Raw genomic sequence first — 20997 nt, forward strand, 5'->3', positions numbered from 1 at the left:
ACGCTCCTCCCTTGTCTTCACTCTCCAATTACGACGTGTTCTTGAGTTTCAGAGGAGAAGACACTCGTGCATCATTCACTTCACATCTCTCCGCATCTCTTCAGAACAACGGAATCATTCTTTTCAAGGACGATCACTCACTTCAAAAGGGAGATTCCATCTCTAAATCACTTCTACGAGGGATCGAACTTTCCAAAATTTCTGTTATTGTTTTCTCCACAAATTACGCGGGTTCGCGATGGTGTATGCAAGAGTTGGTGAAAATAATCGAGTGTCGCAGAACTATGGGACACATGGTACTGCCTGTGTTCTACGGTGTAGATCCGTCGGAAGTTCGTCATCAGACGGGTGATGTTGGAAATGTTTTTCGAAAACTTTTGAATAATTATGATGAAAATGAGTATGAAGCGATTGAATGGAAAAATGCTCTTGTTGAGGTTGGTGGCATTGCAGGGTTTGTAGTCTTAAATCACAGGTACTGCCGCCATTTAATGTATTAATTTTATGCGTTTAATAAGCCACTTATTACAATTCTTGGCTTAGGTAGTGAGAAAAGATAAATGGAGAAAACTAAATCGAATCATATTGATAATTGAGAGAATTAATTCCTTTACATAGGCTTATGTAGTTAATTAGATAACTAACTAACTAGTCTAATTAACTAACCAATTTATCTGACTAACGAACTAGGTATATGATTGAAATATTTTTTGGGTTTCACATTTATGTTAAGAAAAATAGGTTGTGAATTTAATGTGTTTATTTTATTTATTGATGTTTTAATAGGGAAAATAGAATATGCACTATCAACGTAAATGTATTGTTTAAACTAGTTTTACAATAACATCCAATTAGAATACTTTATTCGGCCGTATTCACCCAAATTATGTATCTGCAATGTAAAATTAGTGGTGCGACTTAAATTCGTTGTAATATACCATTTGTACATGATTGTATTCAACTTTGACTTTTCATACACATTAGTAGTATAAATAAGAGGTGTGTTTGAAAAAAATAATAATAAAAACATCTAGTAATTTAAAAGGGGCTTATAATTAGGTTATTTTTTTTTGCATAGGGTGCTTATAATTAGGAATTACTTGTTGCTTTCAAATTCTTCAATTGTCATGTTTATATTCTGGTCATGCACAAAAGTGTATATTTTCATATCAATAAATGTTACTAATTAGTATAGGCCAAGGATACCGCCACTTAGCACTTCAACTATTGTTAGCATTCAACACAAAAAGAGTTATATGTAGTAATAGAGACAATCTTATATATTAACAAACAAATGGATGAAGTAGACTGTGAAAAGGTAAACAATAAAAGATAAAAGAAAATGGGAAACACATATAAAGAAAGAGAGAGAGACATATCTATACAACTTTTATTGTGAACTTGACACAATAATGACTTGTTATCTATTCAACCAAATGGAAAATGATCTTCACAGATTAAGGATGGGTGAGCTTACCTAGCAAGTTTTCCAAAAGCTTAATTCCATGGTTGAAGAGATATGAATGGTCTTATGCAAAACCATGGTAGTAACAATAAGAGACCAACAAATAGTAAAACCATTAAGTTTCAATTATACAATGGAGCAACACCAGTCACTTGGCCAACAAAAAAGGCATTGTACTAAAGTACAATCATTAAGTTTTAAAAATAAAAAGTTTCAAATGTACAATGAACTAGTTTATTTTGTATGCACTCACTCGCCATTTACACCTTTTTGAGTTTTGACCATTTGTTTAAATTAAGTTCTTCGGTATTTTCTGTCTTTTCTTCTAAAGTAAAAATCATTCCCTCTTTGCTAGTTGACATCTGAAGTTTGTATTTAAATCTCCTTTTCACTGCCATGTTGTCAATGTACTAAATGATAATGATAATTTCACATACAATTTGTTTTCGAGTAAGCTATTGGACAACACTTCGAGACTCACTGCAGCTTTTTCTAAACAGTTCCACTTTCATACTCCAATTATAATTTTCTTCCAAATTTCCCCTCTTCTTTTGGCACATACATACACAGATAAATACGCATAAATAAATATGAATCTTTTTGTTGGTTCATTTTTGTATAGAAACGAGAGTGAGGATATCAAGGACATTGTTGAAAAGGTTACACATTTGCTTGACAAGACAGACTTGTTCGTCGCTGATAATCCAGTGGGAGTTGAATCTCGAGTCCTAGATATAATACAACTACTAGACACCCCACTATCAAATGATGTTCTAATACTAGGGATGTGGGGTATGGGAGGCATTGGTAAAACAACCATTGCAAAAGCCATTTACAATAAAGTTGGCCGCGATTTTGAAGCTAGGAGCTTCCTTGCAAATATTAGGGAAGTTTGGGAGCAAGAGGCTGGACAAATGTATTTACAAGAACATCTTATATATGATATCTTCAAAGAAACCACAACCAAGATACAAAACATTGAATCAGGAAAATCTATATTAAAGGAAAGACTCTGCCATAAAAGAGTACTTCTTGTACTTGACGACGTGAATAAATTGGACCAACTGAAAGCTTTGTGTGGAAGTCGTACATGGTTTGGTTCAGGGAGTAGAATAATCATCACAACCAGAGATAAGCACATAATTAGAGGGAATAGAGTTAACCAAGTATACAATATAAAAGAAATGGATGAAAGAGAGTCTATTGAGCTTTTTAGTTGGCATGCATTCAAGCAAGCGAGTCCTACGAAAGATTTTGCCGAAAGTTCTAGAAATATAGTTAAGTATTCTGGGGGATTGCCACTAGCTCTAGAAGTCCTTGGGTCGTATTTGTTTGATAGGGAGGTATTTGAGTGGAAGTGTGTATTGGAGAAACTCAAAAGAATTCCCAATGATGAAGTGCATAAGAAGTTAAAAATAAGCTACGATGGTTTAAATGATGATACAGAGAAAGAAATATTCCTTGACATAGCTTGTTTCTTTATTGGGATGGACCGGAATGATGTTATTCATATATTAAATGGCTGTGGATTTTTCGCAGAAATTGGAATAAGTATCCTTGTTGAGCGAAGTCTTGTAACTGTTGATGATAAGAACAAGCTCGGAATGCATGATTTGCTACGAGATATGGGAAGAGAAATCATTCGTGAGAAATCACCAAAGGAACTTGAGAAGCGTTGCAGGTTGTGGTTTAATGAGGATGTCTTGGATGTATTGTCAGAACAAACTGTAAGAACTTCATATACTTTTTCTTTTATTCTGGATTTATAATATCTTAAGCCTAAAGATACAATCAAACAAACCTATATGAGCCACATGCCAACATTCACCTGTTCTATTGATAATCATAAATGCTCTGAATATTAGTTTGGCTGTGAATCCTTTTGTGCTTCCTAGCTCCTTGTAAAAATGGTTGGTTTCATCACAACCTTTTTATCTGCCTTATTTCTTTTAGCTGTGTGTGTTTTACTTTTTGGTCCATTTTTTATTTCACAGGGAACACAAGCTGTTGAGGGAGTGGTTTTGAAGTTGACACCTAATGCCAAATGTTTTAGTACCAAAGCATTTGAGAACATGAAGAAACTCAGGTTGCTTCAACTTGCTGGTGTACAACTTGATGGAGATTTTAAATATCTTTCAAGAAATTTGAGATGGCTGTGTTGGAATGGATTTCCTTTAACATGCATACCTACAAAATTTGATCAAGGAAAATTAGTTTCCATTGAGTTAGAAAACAGCAATATCAAACTTGTGTGGAAAGAGATGCAGGTATTAATTTTTGGCATGTTATGAGTTGTTTTCACTTTTCATATTTATTATTGAAATTTAAGTTAAGCATCTAAATTTGCAATACCTTTTTAGTACATGGTATTTGTAGACAATTTTCATTTGTTTGTCAACCTTAATTTTGCAAGTACCGTCAGTAAAATATCTCCAAAAGATCAAATTGTGAAGCTTATTATTTTTTATTACAATACATTAGTTCTTCTAAATTTTAAAATACATCACTTTCATGTATAAAACTTTTTTTTACCTCTTATCCAATGTTGTAGTGCTTTATAAAAAACTCAGATCTCTTAAAAATGGTTATGATAATGAACCACTGTCTATAACTTTGCAATTCATAATTGGATTATAGTTTGAAGATTTACACCATGAATGAATCAACATGAAATTTCCAGGAGATTACCCAATAAAATGTGTTCTATATATATTTGGTATTCATCTCTCATGAATGTTCTTTCAACTACAAAAGACAAAACATATAATTACTATTTACCACCTAAATATTTTTCAAAAACTTGGATATGTTAAAAAGATAGCAAAGGAAAGGATTACAAGATTTGACTATTTGAGTAACGAACCTTTCAATTTAAATATCAAACCTGTCTGTCATCCGAAATTTTTAAATCTCCTCAGAATGCTCATATGTGGAACGTTACATTCGAAAATGTAGCATTGGTCGGAGAATCTTGAAAGGAAAAGAAATACTGAACCATTGTATATCGATATGAAAAAAAATGACACTACACCCATATAAATATTTTACTTACCACTCTCAAGGTTTGTCATACATTGTAATTGCTTCTATTTATATATTTAAGATTCTTACCTTTCTGTGTAACATTTTGGTTGTTGTAGATGATGGAGAATTTGAAAATTCTGAATCTTAGTCATTCTCGTTATCTGACAAAGACCCCCGACTTTTCAAACTTGCCCAATCTTGAAAAGCTAGTACTCAAAGATTGTCCAAGGCTGTCTGAGATTTCCCATACGATTGGACATCTCCATAAAATTCTCATGATAAATTTGAAAGATTGTATTAGTCTTCGTAACCTTCCACGAACCATCTATACGTTGAAGTCTCTGAAAACTCTTATTCTTTCTGGGTGTTTAATAGTTGACGAGTTGGAAGAGGACTTGGAACAAATGGAATCCTTAACCATTTTGCTCGCAGATAACACTGCAATAACAAAAGTGCCCTTTTCATTATTAAGGTCAAAAACCATTGGGTATATTTCTCTGTGTGGCTATAATGGATACTCACGTGAAGTATTTCCTTCTATCATTCGGTCTTGGATTTCACCAACAAATAATCTCTCATCCTTAGTTCAAACACCTGCTGGCATGTCATCTCTTGTTTCTTTAGATGCATCAAAAAGTAGTTCCCACAGTCTATCATCTATTTCTGATGTCCTTACAAAGGTTCAAAGCCTTTTGGTAGAGTGCGGCTCAGAACTTCAACTTTCACGAGATGCAATTTTAGATGCTTTAAGTGCAACAAATTCTAAGGAGTTGGAATCAATTGCAACTACATCACAAGAATCAGCTGTGAAAACTTCTACATTAATTGAATGTTGTGGTCAAGTGCACATTTCAGCAACTAAAAAATCCCAGAAGTCTCTTCTAATACAAATGGGAACGAATTGCAAAGCCGCCGATATTTTGAAAGAAAGCATCTTACAGGTCTCTCTCTCCCCCTTGCATGTATCTATTTGTTATACTTTTATATAGACAATAATTGAAGAGTTAATTTCTTATAAAAATAGATGACCATTTTAATGTCTTACAGTTCTGGTAATTATTATTAATTATATGTTTCTTTCATGTAAGACTAGAACTATTAAAGAAAAATACATGCAGTGTATGTGATTATTTGCTATCGGTTAACACTGAAATAATGAAATCCTAAACATATTATTTAGATATTTCTTCCTAGCTCCACCATCATAGATATTTTTCATACGATCCTCACAAATTTGCTTTTAGCCATTTTTTGGTGAATAGGTGCAATGCACATTAGTATTGTGTTAGGCCTTTTGGCCTCTTGCTGCAAACCTCTTCTAAGCATGGTAGTCAAAATGATGGGAGAAGGTGGATTCGGTCACGGGATCGGTGGAATCGCCGATCTTGCACCATTCTGTGTGTTTCGTATGGATTTGCTACTGTTTTGAAGTTTTTTAGGTTGTTTTGGTGACTGTTCTAGAGGTTTTTAGTTTTGATTTGCTCATGTTCTAAGTGTTTTAGTTGTTTTATGAATCTAACGATCCCAAATTTGAGTTTCTTTAAGTATTATGGGAGTGATTTGAAGTTTTTTTTTTTACTAAATTATATTGTTTTACGGGCAGATGAATGAATCTATATGCAATATATATGAATTTCTAAATTTGATAGGATTTTGCGTTCCGTGTTACAATTTCATGATTCACGATCTTGTGAACCTTCCCTGATCTTGCATAGGATCTCGATTCTGACTACTTTGCTTCTAAGGGCAGCTCTCTATTCAATTACTGGCAGCAGAAGTCAGCTAATGCCAAATGTAAGCAATTAGACGGTTATAACCGTCTACAGCCGAATCCTATTGTATAAATACTTCTTATTGTATTCTCTTACCTTAAGAATGAATATTACCAAGTTGATTCCCTTTTTGATATTCATTTGTTATCTTCATTTGTTTCCCTCGGCATCATGTTCACCGACAAGCATGATATCCTTTTTGTGCGTCTTAATGGAAAAAAATCTACTCTACATGGGCGTTTCACCTCCAGATTTTTGTCAAAGGAAAATAGCTTTGGGGTCATGTCAATGAAAGCGATTTTGCCCTTGAGAAGACGCAGAAGGATGCCTATGCCAAGTGGGAAGTCAAAGATGCACAAGTCATGGCATGGATCATAGGTTCTGTTGATCCTAATATCGTTCTCCGACCTTTCGCTACGACAGCAAAGATGTGGGACTACTTGAAGGAAATATACAGCCAAGTCTATAAAGCTTGAACATGAAATCGCAATTTTTCAACAAGAAAATCTTTCTATTTCTGAGTTTTATCCTCATTTTATGAATCTTTGGGCTGAATACACTGACTCTATCTATAAAGATTTGTCAAGTGATGGACAAATTACTGTGCAAAAAGTTCATGAGATTACCAAACGCGATCAATTTTTGATGAAATTGAGATCTGATTTTGAGGGACTAAGGTCCAATCTCATGAACCGAGCTACTGCCCCATCCTTGGATACTTGTCTCAATGAGCTTCTTCGTGAGGAACAACGTCTTCTCACTCAGACAACCATAGAACAACAAAAGGCTGTTTCTCTCCTTGTGACATATGTTGTACAAGGCCGACCTCGTGGGCGAGACATGAGTACTGTCCAATGTTTCTGTTGCAAAGGACATAGACATTTTGCTTCCGACTGTCCTAAAAAGTTCTGTAATTACTGCAAAAGGATGGTCATATCATTAAAGAATGTCCGACCAGACCACCGAAGAAAACTGCAACAACCTTCACTGCATCTGTTGGTCCTTCTACAGCTCCCATTTATGTGAACCAGAATCCGCATTCCACCATTCCAGCCTTAACCCCCTGAAATGGTTCAACAAATGATCATTTCAGCCTTTTCTGCTTTGGGTCTTTCAGGTAACGTTACTTCCCCTGATTCTCCTTGGTATTTTGACTCAAGGGAATCTAATCATATGACCAACTATGTTGCTGCCCTTACTAATGTTACAAGTTACTCTAGTAATATCCAAATACAAACTGCTGACGGAAACAATTTGCCTATTACTGAAATTGATGATATTTCTTCATCTCTCGACAATGATTATGTTTCCCCTTATCTTACTAGTAACCTTATTTTAGTTGGTCAACTAGTTGACAATGATTGTAGAGTTGAATTCTCAAAATCCGGTTGTCTTGTGCAGGATCAACAATCAGGGAAGATGATTGCGACGGGGCCTAAAGTTTGACGTCTTTTTCCTTTTTATTCACTGAAGTCCCCATGTTCTTTTATGTCTTTTATTTCTTGTAATTCTGCAATTGTTGATTTTCAAACATGGCATAAGCATCTTGGTCACCTTAACTCAAATGTCCTTTATGACTTGATGAAATCTGCAGTTCTTGGCAATAAAAATTCCCCATCTCTCAGGGCTATTCAATTTGATTGCATTTCTTGTAAACTTGGTAAAAGTAAAATTCTACCATTTCTAATTCATCAAACAAATGTAAATCAACCTTTTGACATGATCCATAGTGATTTATGGGGAATAGCACTTGTTATATCTCATGCTCGTTATAAGTACTTTATCATTTTTATTGATATAATCGTTGTACATGGGTTTATTTTTTGCGCTCTAAGGCCGAAGAATTATCCGCATTTAAATTTTTTTGTCTACTTTCAGACTCAATTTTCATCTACCATTAAAATTTTGCATTCTGACAATGAGGGAGAATACACATCTTCTTTATTTCAGGAGTTCTTACAGACAAATGACATTATATCACAAAGGTCATGCCCTTTTACACCCCAACAAAACGGGGTAGCAGAAAGAAAAAACTGCCATCTCCTTGATGTTGTCTGTACTCTCATGTTGGACTCCTTGATACCCTCTCGATTCTGGTGTGAAACTCTCTCCATCGTTGTCCATCTTATTAATCGGCTGCCCTCTCAAGCCTTAAACAGTGATTCCCCATTTTTAAGGCTATATGGACAACACCCATCTTATAGCAATCTTCGTACTTTTGGTTGTGTCTGTTATGTTCATCTTCAGCCCCAATAATGCACCAAGCTTATAGCTCAATCTGTTAAATGTGTTTTTCTTGGTTACTCAAGCCACCAAAAAGGTTTTATATGCTATGATCCTAATCTGAATAGGATACGGGTTTCTACAAATGTTATTTTTCAGAAGAATGCATATCTTTTTCTGCTAACCAAGATACTTATTCTCCTACATCCACATCTATTTTACCTCTATTTTCTAACAATTCTGCACGAGAATCAGCTCCTAAGCCCCTTTTGGTGTACCAAAGACGTCCGAAACCTCCACAGCCTCCTCCCGATCATTCTCTAGCTGCTGATCTGATACTTCAACAAGAACCAGTAGCATTACCTCGCAGTACTCGCATTCGTAATCCTCCAAAAAAGTATGATACATCTTCTTCACCTTTATATTTGACAACAACTTTAGCTTCTGTTTCTATCCATTCCTCATATAAACAGGCTATGGAGTATAAATGTTGGCAAGATGCTATAGAAGCAGAACTTTTAGTATAGAAGAGAATCAAACATGGGATGTTGTTCCTTGTCCCTCATCTGTTAAACCTCTTGGCAGCGAATTTATATTCACTATAAATCTTCGTTCAGATGGATCCATAGATCGCTACAAGGCTAGGATTAGTGGTTCTTGGAAATAAGCAAGAATATGGCCTCAATTATGATGAGACATTTGCACTCGTGGCCAAAATGACTACAGTGCGCACTATTCTAGCCATTGCTGCATCTAAATCTTGGCAAATACACCTGCTAGATGTTAAAAACTCCTTTCTTCATGGTGACCTCAAGGAGGAAGTTTACATCAAACTTTCTACTGGTATGACCTCCACTTTACCTAATAATGTTTGCAAACTAAAATGTTCTTTGCATGGGTTAAAACAGGCACCAAGAGTGTGGTTTGAGAAGTTTAGAACAACACTTCTTGGCTTTTCCTTCATCTAAAGCAATTATGATCCATCTCTATTTACACAACGAAGATCAAAAGGAATTGTGATACTCCTTGTTTATGTGGATGACATTGTCATCATCGGTTTAGATCAAGAGGCAATCCATACAATCCAACAATTGTTGCATTCCACTTTCCACATGAAAGATCTTGGGCAGCTCACTTACTTCTTGTGCTTAGAAGTACACTTCCAACCAAAAGGCATCTTTGTTACTCAACACAAATATATTCAAGATTTAATTCATCTAGCCGGTCTTACCAACGCCGTTGCTGTTGAAACTCTCATGGAAGTTAATATCAAATTAAGATGGGATGAAGGTGAACTCATTACATATCCCACATTATAGCGGAAGTTGGTTGACAATCTTATCTATTTTACCATTACAAGACCCGATATCTCTTTTGCTGTCCATATAGTTAGGAGATTCATGCAAAATCCTAGACATTTGCATCGTTCAGTTGTACATCGAATCATCAAATCCTTATTGGGTACTCCTAGTCGCGGTCTCTTATTCCCTGATGGTTCAACAATACAACTTCAAGCATACAGTGATGCTGATTGGGCTGGCTGCCCAGACACAAGAAAATCTACTACCAGTTGGTGCATGTTTTTAGGTGATGTCCCTATCTCTTAGAAGTGCAAGAAACAAGATTCTGTATCCAAATACTCTACTGAAGCAGAATACCGTTCCATGTCTGCAGAATGCTCATAAATTATTTGGTTGCGCGGCCTTCTTTCGGAACTTGGTTTTTCACAAACAAAACCAACTCCATTGCATGCTGATAATACAAGTGCCATACAAATTACAGCAAATCCAATATACCATGAAAGAACAAAGCACATAGAAGTCGATTGTCATTCAATTAGGAAAGTCTATGAATGCAAAATTATTACTCTCCCTCATGTCTCAACATCGGTTCAGTTGGCTGATGTCCTCGCCAAATCATTGACACGTAATGGCATAATTTTCTAATCAACAACTTGATGCTTATAAACTCACCAACGTCAATTTGAAGGGGGATGTCAATGGAATTGGCAGTTTCATAATCATTAATTGTGCAAATTTGATGATATTTGTAATTATGTAATTATTCTCATAATTAATTAGTTAGCCGTTATAGTAAGACCCATATCATTATGTAACATTATTTAAAGGAGAATTCTCTAATGGAAATGACACAATTTACCAATAAGAAATTCTGAGTTTAACAAGGCCTTCTTTGTGGTCACCAACTCACAAAAATTGTTGTGATCCCTCAAATACCTTGATAAAGCAGAGGTAAGATAGAATTAGATGAAGAGAATTATTGTATTAAATGATATGAAAACAAAAAATGATTCCAGAGTTAATGCTCCTCAGTTAGAGAATATCTCTTACTGCTCAACCTCTAAGATGTAACTGAAAAATAAAAAAACCATTTAACTACCTCCCCACACATTCTTATTTATTAGTGGAATAATTAACTCACTATGTCAGCTAGGCAATTACACTTTTCCTGCATTCCCTTTTTTTATTCTTTCTCACATATACTCGTCATTGCTTAGGCCTCACCTCATGTCTGTTAACTAAGAGATCCCTCTCATCACTCGTGGGCCCAGCTCATTCCTATCATCACCCCCACCTTCAACAGTAGCCTTGTCCTCAAGGCGCAAATCAGGGAATTGACTCTTCAGCAGCAGTTTCTCTTCCCAGGTAGCATCTCCAACATCCATGTCTTTCCATTGAATCAACCATTCTTGCTTATGCTGCCCACCATCAAACTTATCCCTCCATGACAAAACCTTAGCAGGAATAATGTCTCCAGTGTCAGACTCCAAATTGATAGGTAACTGAGTTGTAGCAGTATAATTGCCTACATCTTTCTTCAATAGAGACACATGAAAAGTAGGATGTATTTTAGATGATGCTGGTAACTATAGTTTGTAAGCAACCTGCCCTATCTTCTTAATGACTTGATAGAGACCAAAAAATCTGGGAGCCAATTTTTCATGAATTCTATGCACAACCGATTGTTGTCGATGAGGACGTAATTTGAGGAAAACCCAATCACCAACCTCAAATTGCACTGCCTTGCGTTTCTTATCAGCTTGGTATTTCATATACTCTTGAGCTTTGAGTAAATTAGCTTTCAGTTGACGCAAAGCTTTATTCTTGTCTCTTAACTTCTGGGCTACAACTTTTACTCTGGTTTCTCCCTCCAAAAAATGCACCAATTCTGGAGGTTTTCTGCCATACACCACCTCAAAAGGGGTAAACCCTGTGGAAACATGGAATGTGGTATTGTACCATAGTTCTGCTCACGGAATTCAATGTGCCCATGTCTTAGGTTGATCTGCAATAAAACAACCTAGATAGGACTCTAAATAGCGGTTAATCACTTCTGTTTGGGGATGATATGCCGAAGATATTTAAGCATCGTACCTACTAGCTTGAACAACTCTTTCCAAAAAATACTCACAAACAAGGGGTCACGATCACTAAGAATCGACTTCAGAATTTCATGTAGTCTAACCACCTCATTCACAAAAATAGCAGCAATGGAGCGAGCAATAAATGGATGTTTAAGAGGAATGAAATGACTATACTTGGAAAGACGATCCACCACCAAAACTTGGGCAGTTGTAACAGCTACTTTTAATTTCTCAAAAGCTTCGGCAGCCGCAACATTCCATCTAAAACCATCCTTCTTTGTCAACTCGGCCAATGGTTTAGCAATATTCCCATAGTTAGCTATAAATTTTCTATGGCAACCCGTTAATCCCAAAAAACCTTTCATCCCCTTGACGTTATTAGGGACTGGTCATTGTAACACACTATTAACCTTGGACGGATCCACAACAACCCCTGCTTTGGAAATGACATGGCCCAAGTATTCAACTTGGTGTTTACCAAAAGCACACTTCTTTCCCTTAGACACAAACTGATGTTGTTTCAAATTGTTTAGAACCATCTCCAAGTGCTGCAAATGAGCAGTCCAACTAGTGTTGTACACTAGTATGTCATAAAAAAAAAAAACCAATACAAACTTCCTTAAAAAAGGCTTAAAAATATCATTCATCACTGATTGAAAGGTTGCAGGGGCATTGGTAAGGCCAAATGGCATCACCATAAACTCATAGTGACCCTCATGAGTACGAAATGCAGTTTTATGAAAATCCTCTTCCTTCATACGAATTTGATGATAACAAGCTTTAAGATCAAGCTTAGAGAAATAACCTGAGCCATGTAACTCATCTAACAATTCATCTACCACAGGGATAGGGTACTTATCTTGAATTATAACCTTGTTAAGTGCACAATAATCTACACACATGCACCAAGATTGATCTTTCTTCTTGACCAAAATAACGGGGCTAGAGAAAGCACTAGTGATGTTTCTAATCACCCCTGCTGCATAAGGCTCTGAATATGTTTTTTAATTTCATCCTTGTGTAAATGAGGATATTTGTAAGGCCTCACACTTATCGGACTAGCACCCTGCAAAAGTTTAAGGAATGGCTAGTGTTTCTTGTAGGGGGAAGACCTTGGATTTCTTTAAATGCATTAGCAAATTGATCTAACAACCTTTGCAACTCCTTAGTCTGTTGATCTGAGACACGAGGCACTTGTGAACCTACCACCTCCATCAAGGTAGGCCATTCACAGTCTATTATCAGCCGGGAAGAAGTGATAATGCTTTGGAAAGTAGCCATCTTCTCATCTAAGGCTTGACCAAGGAGTTTCACCATACTGCCCTTATGGTTAAACTCCATAGACATTTCTTTCCAATCCATGGTCACCTTCCCCAAAGTTTCCAGCCAAACAACTCCCAAAATCAGATCCACACCCCCTAACTCCAACACATAAGCATCAAAATAAATCTGCACCATTCCCACATCCATCTGAATTCCCTTACACCTACCCATAGTTAGGACACGATGACCATCTTCTAACTTCACACCCAAGGGAGTAGAAGGTACCATAGGCAGTCCCAGAGCTTCAACCATCTTAGGAGATATGAAATTATGCGTAGCTCCACTGTCAATAAGAAACAAAATAGGTGCACCTTGCAAACAACCCTCTACTTTCATTGTGCGAACCTAGTTTAGAGTGGTGGAAACACCAAAAACTCCCACTCCTTTACATTCTAACTCCTCTTGTGCAATCTCTTCTTCCGACTCGGCCTCAAGCACCACAATCTCTCCTTCATCGTTGACCACTTCATTGTCCCCCAAGATAATCAATTGTAACTGCTTCGTTGCGCATTGATGGAGGGAATCCCATTGTTCGTTGCATTCGCGCGACACTCATTAACCTCTGCACTTGGTAAATGGTGAACGTCGTGTGAGTGACGGCGTGAAACTTCACCAGAGTTTTGACGTGAAGGAGGAGTAGGATTGGGAGGGTGTGTTGACCCGGTTTGAGATCCAGGTTCCAGCCCGGTACACATTTTACCCATATTGTTGCTAGTCTGGTTAGGGTGTGCAGATCTGTTCCCTTCCCCTTCGCGATTGGCCCAATTATGTTTTTGAAATCGGGCTCAAGAACCTTGATCCGGTTTGTAGCGAGATCCAGATCCCTGTCCCGAAACAACAACAAATTCACTCTCAACATCACGAGCCAATTGCATCGCTAAGTAACGATTACGAGGCTTGAAGGTACGCACACGAGAACGAATGTCATGACGTAAACCACCAATGAAATAACCAAGAAACTATTGTTATGGTAAACGGTCACACTGTGAAGAATACAATTCAAATTCAGCAATGTAATCCTCCACATATCTAGATTGTTTTAATTCCTTCAATTCTTCAAAAGGATTCTCCAAATGACCACCACCAAAACGAACGCCTCCATCAAACTCTTCCAAGACAGATCCTCCGTAGAATCGTGCCATAAATTGAACCAATGAATCGTAGGACCTTCTTCCATACTGAGCTTCGTCGATTGAATCCTCACGTCTGCAGAAATGCGTTGTACGTCGAAATACGTTTCTGCTCGAGCGATCCAAGCCATTGGATCATCACCGGTAAACGCAGGCAATTCAACCTTCTTTGCAGCTAAACGAAATTCATCTAACGGTGAGGGGACCACTGTAATATTGTCCTGAGACGTCATCAAAGCTCTCTGAATTTCAGAACCAATGAAGTCACGTAACGACTCAATGTTGGTCTCCACATGTTCCCAACGCTCCTCCACTCTGGTGATTCTTGCCTCGATTCTGGTTTGCATGAACATAGCAGGTCGGACCAATTGATAGAGCAGAGGTAAGATAGAATTAGATGAAGAGAATTATTGTATTAATTGATATGATAACAGAAAATGATTCCATAGCTAATGCTCATCAGTTAGAGAATATCTCTTACTGCCCAACCTCCACTAATCTGAATTTTGATTAAGTTAGCACCTTGAGTTGTGATGTCATTTGTATTAATTTTGTTTTATGAAAAACAGTTACAGTCTTCTAAGCGCACATTATAGTTAGAGCTGTAAATTTTACAAGTTCACTAATTATTGGCTCCAACTCACATATTTATGAGCAAAAAATTTCAGTTATTAAGATTCCAAGAAAGGAAACCCCCAAAACTAAAACCCCCAAAAATTTTGTGAGATAAGTGGGGCCTACGGGCCTACTTTTTTAAATTTATCTTTCGATAAAAAATTATTTACAAAATATTTTTTATTCGAGAAATATAATTTTTTGATTTTTTTCACAAAATTTTTCGATAAAATAATAATTTAAATTTTTTTCGATTTTTCCTGAGAAAAAAATGTATTAGATTTTTTTCCGAGAAAAATAAATTTCGAAAACTTTTCAAGAAAAAATCTGGATTAACAAAATATTGGGCCCATGAACCTCACTTTGGATTTTGAGACTTAATTGACACTCTAATTATAGTGAGTGTCAATTATATTGATACAATTTGTTTGTTTATCAGCATAAATATCAAATGGAAATTGGAAACCCTCAGTGTTATTTGGGACGGTTGCTATGGTATTGTAAGCTGGACTGATAGCTTCTCCTTTAAGAATTCAAGCAAATATTTCTATGCAACTTAAAAAATTTACGATTAATAATGTTATGAGGAAGGTTATATCTTTCATTGTCCAAATAATAAAGTCATATTAATATATTGTTTAGTAAAATTTTGAGCCTATTTTCATTTTACAGAATATGAATGTCAATGCGGGTGGTGGTTGCTTACTCCCTGGCGATAGTTATCCAGATTGGTTAACCTTCAATTCCGAAGGTTCTTCTGTAACTTTTATAGTTCCTCAAGTGAAAGGGCGTAACTTGAAAACAATGTTGTGCCTTGTCAAATCTTCAAGCCCAGATAACATAACATGCGATGGCCTCAAAAATGTGTTGGTGATAAATCACACCAAGACCACCATTCAGCTCTATAAGAGAGAGGCATTAGCCTCCTTTGAAAATGAGGAGTGGCAGAGAGTGGTATCAAATATGGAACCTGATGACAAAGTGGAGATTGTTGCTGTTTTTTGGAGCAGTTTCATTGTGATGAAGACAACAGTTTATCTCATATATGATGAACCAATCAGTGAAATATTGAAGCAATTTCATGCACCTGATAAGAATGTTCTTGTTGGTAGTGGTGATGAAAATGTATGCGCTGCAAAGAGGATCTCTCCTCATGTAGAGCCCGCAGAAGGTTTTAAACAAAACCAGAAAAGAAGAAAATTTGACTGAAGATGAAAGACGTGAATGGATTGCTGGGTAACATTTATTTGATTTAATTTTCCAATTCGGTCCTCCAATTGTTCTGCACTGTCAGGTTAATCCCCTGAAATAAGAGTGTTTCAAAGGATAACTTTCTGGACTAAAATGACATACAATCTATCATTTAAAAGAGAGCATGTCTGAATTTTCTTTATTTCTACAATTTTGAAGATCATTTTGTGGTGTTATGCATTTAATTCTCATGGTTCATGTAAAACTTGTATTGGTGCTGCTAGTTGTGACTGATTGATGAATTAGAGTTTCCAACAGTGAATTGCTGGTTTCATGTGTAGATTGGTGGCTACTATTGCTTTTATTGCTGAAGCGTGGTGTGCCTGGGAAAGTCAAGTTGGATCTTGGTTTCACTGAAGTCCAACTTTTGATCAAGAAAAGTAGTAGTATACTTAAACAGAATTTGCAGGTGGAAATCAGCTATGTTTTAAGTGAAAAATGCAGACAATCTTGGGAAATTTCAGGGTACTGCACCTTTCTTGGAGGAAATATTGTGACTTGGAAAGGTAAAAAAGCAAAATGTAGTAGCACAATCTAGTGATTAAGCTGAATTTCGAGCCATGGCACAAAGCATTGGTGAATTACTTTGACTCAATTATTTTAGAAAACTTGAAAGTCAAATGGAAAGGACCTATGAAGCTCTACTCTGATAACAAGCCAGCTATTGTAACCCAGTTCAACATAATCGAACCAAGCATATAGAGGTTGATAGACACTTCATTACGGAGAAGCTAGATAGTGGGCTGATTTGCACCTCACATGTGTCCTCACAATGGCAACTTGCGGATATTCTCACCAAAGGATTGAGTAGCTCAAATTTTGAACGAATTGTATCTAAATTGGGGATGGAGAATACCTATTCATTGAGGGAGAGTGTTGGAAATAACAAGATTCATTTATGTATCCCATTGAAAATAGGAGCACTTTAAGTCTTAGGTTCATTTATGTTTAGATTCATGTATTTAAGGAGTTGAACTTGTATTTATGTCAACTTGTAATCATAATATGTAATTAATTATAGTTTATATAAATATCAAAGTTGCCGAGTGCTTTGAACACTAGCACATTCATTTTGATACCAGTACCCAAAAAAAAATCATGGTAATTTTTTTCTTCTAAACAAGTACACCTACGTCCCTAAATAGCCTTTTGATCCATTCACAAGAATTAAGCAAAGTGATTTTAACATCAAATGTGTCAAGTGTGTACATTCTATTGTCAAAATTATCTAATTATTAAGCGCAAGCACGAGAATCGAATGGTTTTTCTCTTTATAAGTTGTATATGATCTTATAAAGGGACAACTCTTTCTTACAATAGTCTTACATATAGGACGAAAGTAGTATAAACTATAGCATGTTGGCATATTATTTTAAACTGTTAAGAATATTCTGATTATAATTTTCTCATTTTAGTGTTGCGTTCCTGCAAAATATAAGAGACATTACAGGATTGTGTTGTCATGTCATATTATATACTATTTAGGAATGAAGAATTATTTATTTTTTTAAGCTAAAGATTTATTAAAAAGTAAAGAAAAACAACCGTAGAAAAAAAAAAAGAAATGTCAAGAAAACTCCTTAAATCATGCAGATTTTCTGTCTCTTAGTGGAAGTTATATACTATAATGTCCTTCTACATATTCTTTTTTCTTTCATTAGAAATCACCTCTTTAAAAAGCTCTTTACTTATAGAGCGATTTGTTACCTTCATGCCATCTCTATAATTTGTTTCGCTAACATATGTATTTTTCAAAAAATCATTCAATATCTCTAACATGAATTATTTTGTTTAACATGGATAGAGATAATGTTTAGGTGTGACAAGATGCTTTGATGAGAATGGTCATTCTTAGTGCTTGATTTTTTGGTGTGCCAAGTTCCTATGCAAGACTTTGGTGGATTTTGGTTTTTTCTGGTTGGTTAGTGTAAGAGATTTCTCTCTCTGGGGGGTAGGTTCCAGCCCTGTTTTTTCTGGTTGGTTTTTTCAAGGTTTTTGGGACCTCTGCAGCTATGTCGTGTCTGCATCATCTATCCATAAGTTTCCAGCTCCACAATGTTAAAGATTGAATGTCACAGTGAATGCAACCGAAATTTAAAACCTTGTATATAGTTTAGTGATGTCTCAGCCTATTATGTGTCGGATACAATGTAAGTAGTAAGGTACATAATCTTAAATTAGTCATGTGCATCATAATTAATTAACTCTGAAAATTTTATTATGCTAAGTTTTTGGTTTTCCTAAAGTGGTTTACTTACCCATTCAATCTTTAATTTTCTTCACACTAATTAGCATGGAGAAAGATTTATAGACAGGTTGTGTCAAGTCTCTGTATAATTCTTTCTGTTTTTTTAATGTACTTTTTTAAGTTTTATTTTCTGAGTTGTACATTATGCTTCATTATAATGAATCTTAATTTTAAAAATTGGCAGGAAAGTACTATTCACAAAGGTATTAACTAGAAAAAGTCACAAAAATAAAAAATTCACAACTGAACCAAAAGAGAAACATCAGATTTCAATTGTTGGGATTTTCTCCTCTACAATTTATGATTCTTCACTTTAAACATTAAAGAGGAAGAAATGATTATAAACAGCTGAGATTTTAATTCGTATGTACATAAACAACTATCAACTTATTAAATCTCATCTACTAAGGACCTGAAAAACAAAGACAATGCATGACTCATGTTCTCTGATTTTTTTCCAGATTTCCTGGCCATATCTGAGAACAATTTGAGCATGTTGACCCTTTTTTTTTAAATTCAAGGCTGCATTTCTCAAATTGGATAAATTAGATCTTCTCAAACTTGTAAAAATTGAAGCTGTGTGAAACATGCCAACAACTCAATTAGTACTTCTTGTCACTTTTTTGTATGAATACTTCTTAGCAATCCAAAGATACACAATGAAGTTGAGGACACTAAGTATTGTCAAAAGCCAATAGAAGTAATCAAGATGTCCCCTATTCATGTTATCAGGAATCCAACCAAGACTTCCATTTCTTGTTGTAACTTTTGTGACAATCATCACAAGCAATGTGCTCACATAATTTCCCAATGCATTAGTTGTGAGTGAAAGTGCGGAGCATAAACTTCTCATAGCATCCGGCGCTTGACTGTAAAAGAACTCCATCTGACCGATATTAGCGAAAACTTCAGCCGCTCCAATGAGAAAGTACTGAGGCACTTGCCAGAAGATTGATAAAGGGATGGTTTCAAGATCGTAGTAGTTGTTTTTACGGACTATGTCGAGGCGAACGACTTCGAGAATGCCTGCCACTATCATGGATATAATGGAGATGACCAGTCCGATTCCCATTCTTTGAAGTTCTGTGAATCCGTGTTCGTGGCCAGTGAACTTTCTTGCGAAGGGGACGATAACTCGATCATAGACCGGAGCCCAGAAGATGACGCTTAGAGTATCGAAAAGGGAGAGGGATGCAGACGGAATTTTGAAGTGAGGACCGATATGTTGATCCATAGTGTTGCCTTGTAACACAAACATTGTTCCCATTTGACTGTAGACTGTTGCAAAGGCTATCATTGATGCCCAAACGGGGAGTAATCGGATGATCGATTTGAGTTCTTCGACTTGTGTTACTGTGCAGAGCCTCCATGGATTTGGTACAGCTTTACTCCTGTCAGATTCTGTTTCAACAGCTGCCTTATCTAAGCACCTTGAATCAGAGAGTTTTTTGTTGGTTATAATATAAGATAAGAATGTAAAGCAAACTTTAGAATTAAAGGATAAATTGAATTACTGCTATGTGTATGTTTGGATTTATGAAAATGATGGAATAGGATGATGCTAGGTTTAGTTGTTTGGATTGCTTAGACTGTTCATTGAAACTTATCAAGATGTTATGAGGTACTTCCTCAATAGCCTAACAATCTATTTTCATACCCTCCTAAATCATAATAGAATTTGAAGATATCATTATCACTACTAATCTTAATCATCATCATAAAAATAATTAAAAACATGGTTTTGATAACTCACTTCATTTCATTAGTGTGCTCAAGTTTGCGGCTCCCTTTGATGTTAGATTCTGCATCAGCAGTCTCATAAAGAAGAGACTTATCATCTGGAACTTGTAGCCCAAGTTTCTTAAATGCCGCAACTGTAACTTGACAAATCCTTGTAAGAGGACTCCCACCAGGCACTTGAAGTCGGTACCATTGACTACCGATAAAGAAAAATATAATTGCGATGACCATCGCAACTCCAGGCACTCCAAAACCCCATCCCCATCCCACATTCATCTGTATCCAAACCAACACCGAGGAAGCGATGAGTGCACCGATATTAATCGAGAAGTAAAACCAATTGAAAAAAGAGCTTTTCTTTTTCCTCTCGGTCTGATCGTTTTCATCGAATTGGTCGGCACCGAAAGATGAAACACACGGTTTGATACCTCCGGTTCCGAGAGCAATCAAGTAGAGTGCTATATAGCATGCTGCAGTTTGTCCTGATGTTGGTTTGCAACCATTAGCATCACATGAAGGTATTAATCCAGGTGCAACTGCTGAAAATGTTAAAAGTGCCATTCCCTGAAAAGTGCAAAAACAACTCTCATATTAGTTTATCCTTTCATTCTTGATAATAATGTTCTTAAACACAGTTCAAGTATAACCTGAATTAAAATTTCTTGTAAATATCAAATGTGCGTGCACTGTTAAATAGTTTTACACTCATATTCAATAAAAGCTAATGATATTGCCGTTATATTAACGTGCACTGATATTCAAACTTAGAATTTTTCATCAATTGGCATTTCGGTTGAAGGGTGCACTCGTCCTTGAAGAGC

At 36.1% G+C, this 20997-nt stretch overlaps 2 protein-coding genes and 1 long non-coding RNA gene across 8 annotated transcripts in view; 2 read left to right on the top strand and 1 right to left on the bottom strand.

Moving 5' to 3' along the window:
- Positions 1–6: 6 nt before the first annotated feature.
- On the top strand, positions 7–17249 carry LOC101495691 (disease resistance protein RPV1). Of its 4 annotated transcripts, none has more exons than XM_004506736.4 (6): positions 108–475; positions 2088–3192; positions 3460–3732; positions 4606–5430; positions 15610–16173; positions 16470–17249. In XM_004506736.4, the coding sequence occupies exons 1-5, from the start codon at positions 246–248 to the stop codon at positions 16144–16146; spliced, it is 2970 nt and encodes a 989-aa protein (XP_004506793.2). In that variant the 5' UTR covers positions 108–245; the 3' UTR covers positions 16147–16173; positions 16470–17249. The 4 variants fall into 4 exon arrangements, with proteins under 4 accessions (XP_004506792.2, XP_004506793.2, XP_027191603.2 ...); XM_027335802.2 differs by lacking the exon at positions 16470–17249 and adding an exon at positions 6205–6283 and having other exon boundaries at positions 15610–15747; XM_004506735.4 differs by having other exon boundaries at positions 7–475; positions 15610–17249.
- Positions 6292–7896, top strand: LOC113787169 (uncharacterized). The gene is made up of 2 exons (XR_003473518.2): positions 6292–7378; positions 7663–7896. It is a non-coding gene; the product is annotated as an uncharacterized lncRNA (long non-coding RNA).
- Positions 17250–18680: 1431 nt separating the features above from the next.
- LOC101494930 (protein NRT1/ PTR FAMILY 8.1) overlaps positions 18681–20997 on the bottom strand; it is a 4883-nt gene continuing 2566 nt past the window's right edge. For all 3 annotated transcript variants that reach the window (XM_004506733.4, XM_004506734.4, XM_073369837.1), the window contains exons 4-5: positions 20190–20740; positions 18681–19866 (exon numbers count right to left, since the gene is read on the bottom strand). In XM_004506733.4, the coding sequence (XP_004506790.1) occupies positions 19035–19866; positions 20190–20740 (1383 nt within the window). In that variant the 3' untranslated portion in view covers positions 18681–19034. The remainder of the gene's footprint in view (positions 19867–20189; positions 20741–20997) is intronic.

The sequence above is a fragment of the Cicer arietinum genome, chromosome 6 (assembly GCF_000331145.2).
Source record: "Cicer arietinum cultivar CDC Frontier isolate Library 1 chromosome 6, Cicar.CDCFrontier_v2.0, whole genome shotgun sequence".
In the NCBI taxonomy this organism is placed as follows: Eukaryota; Viridiplantae; Streptophyta; class Magnoliopsida; order Fabales; family Fabaceae; genus Cicer; species Cicer arietinum.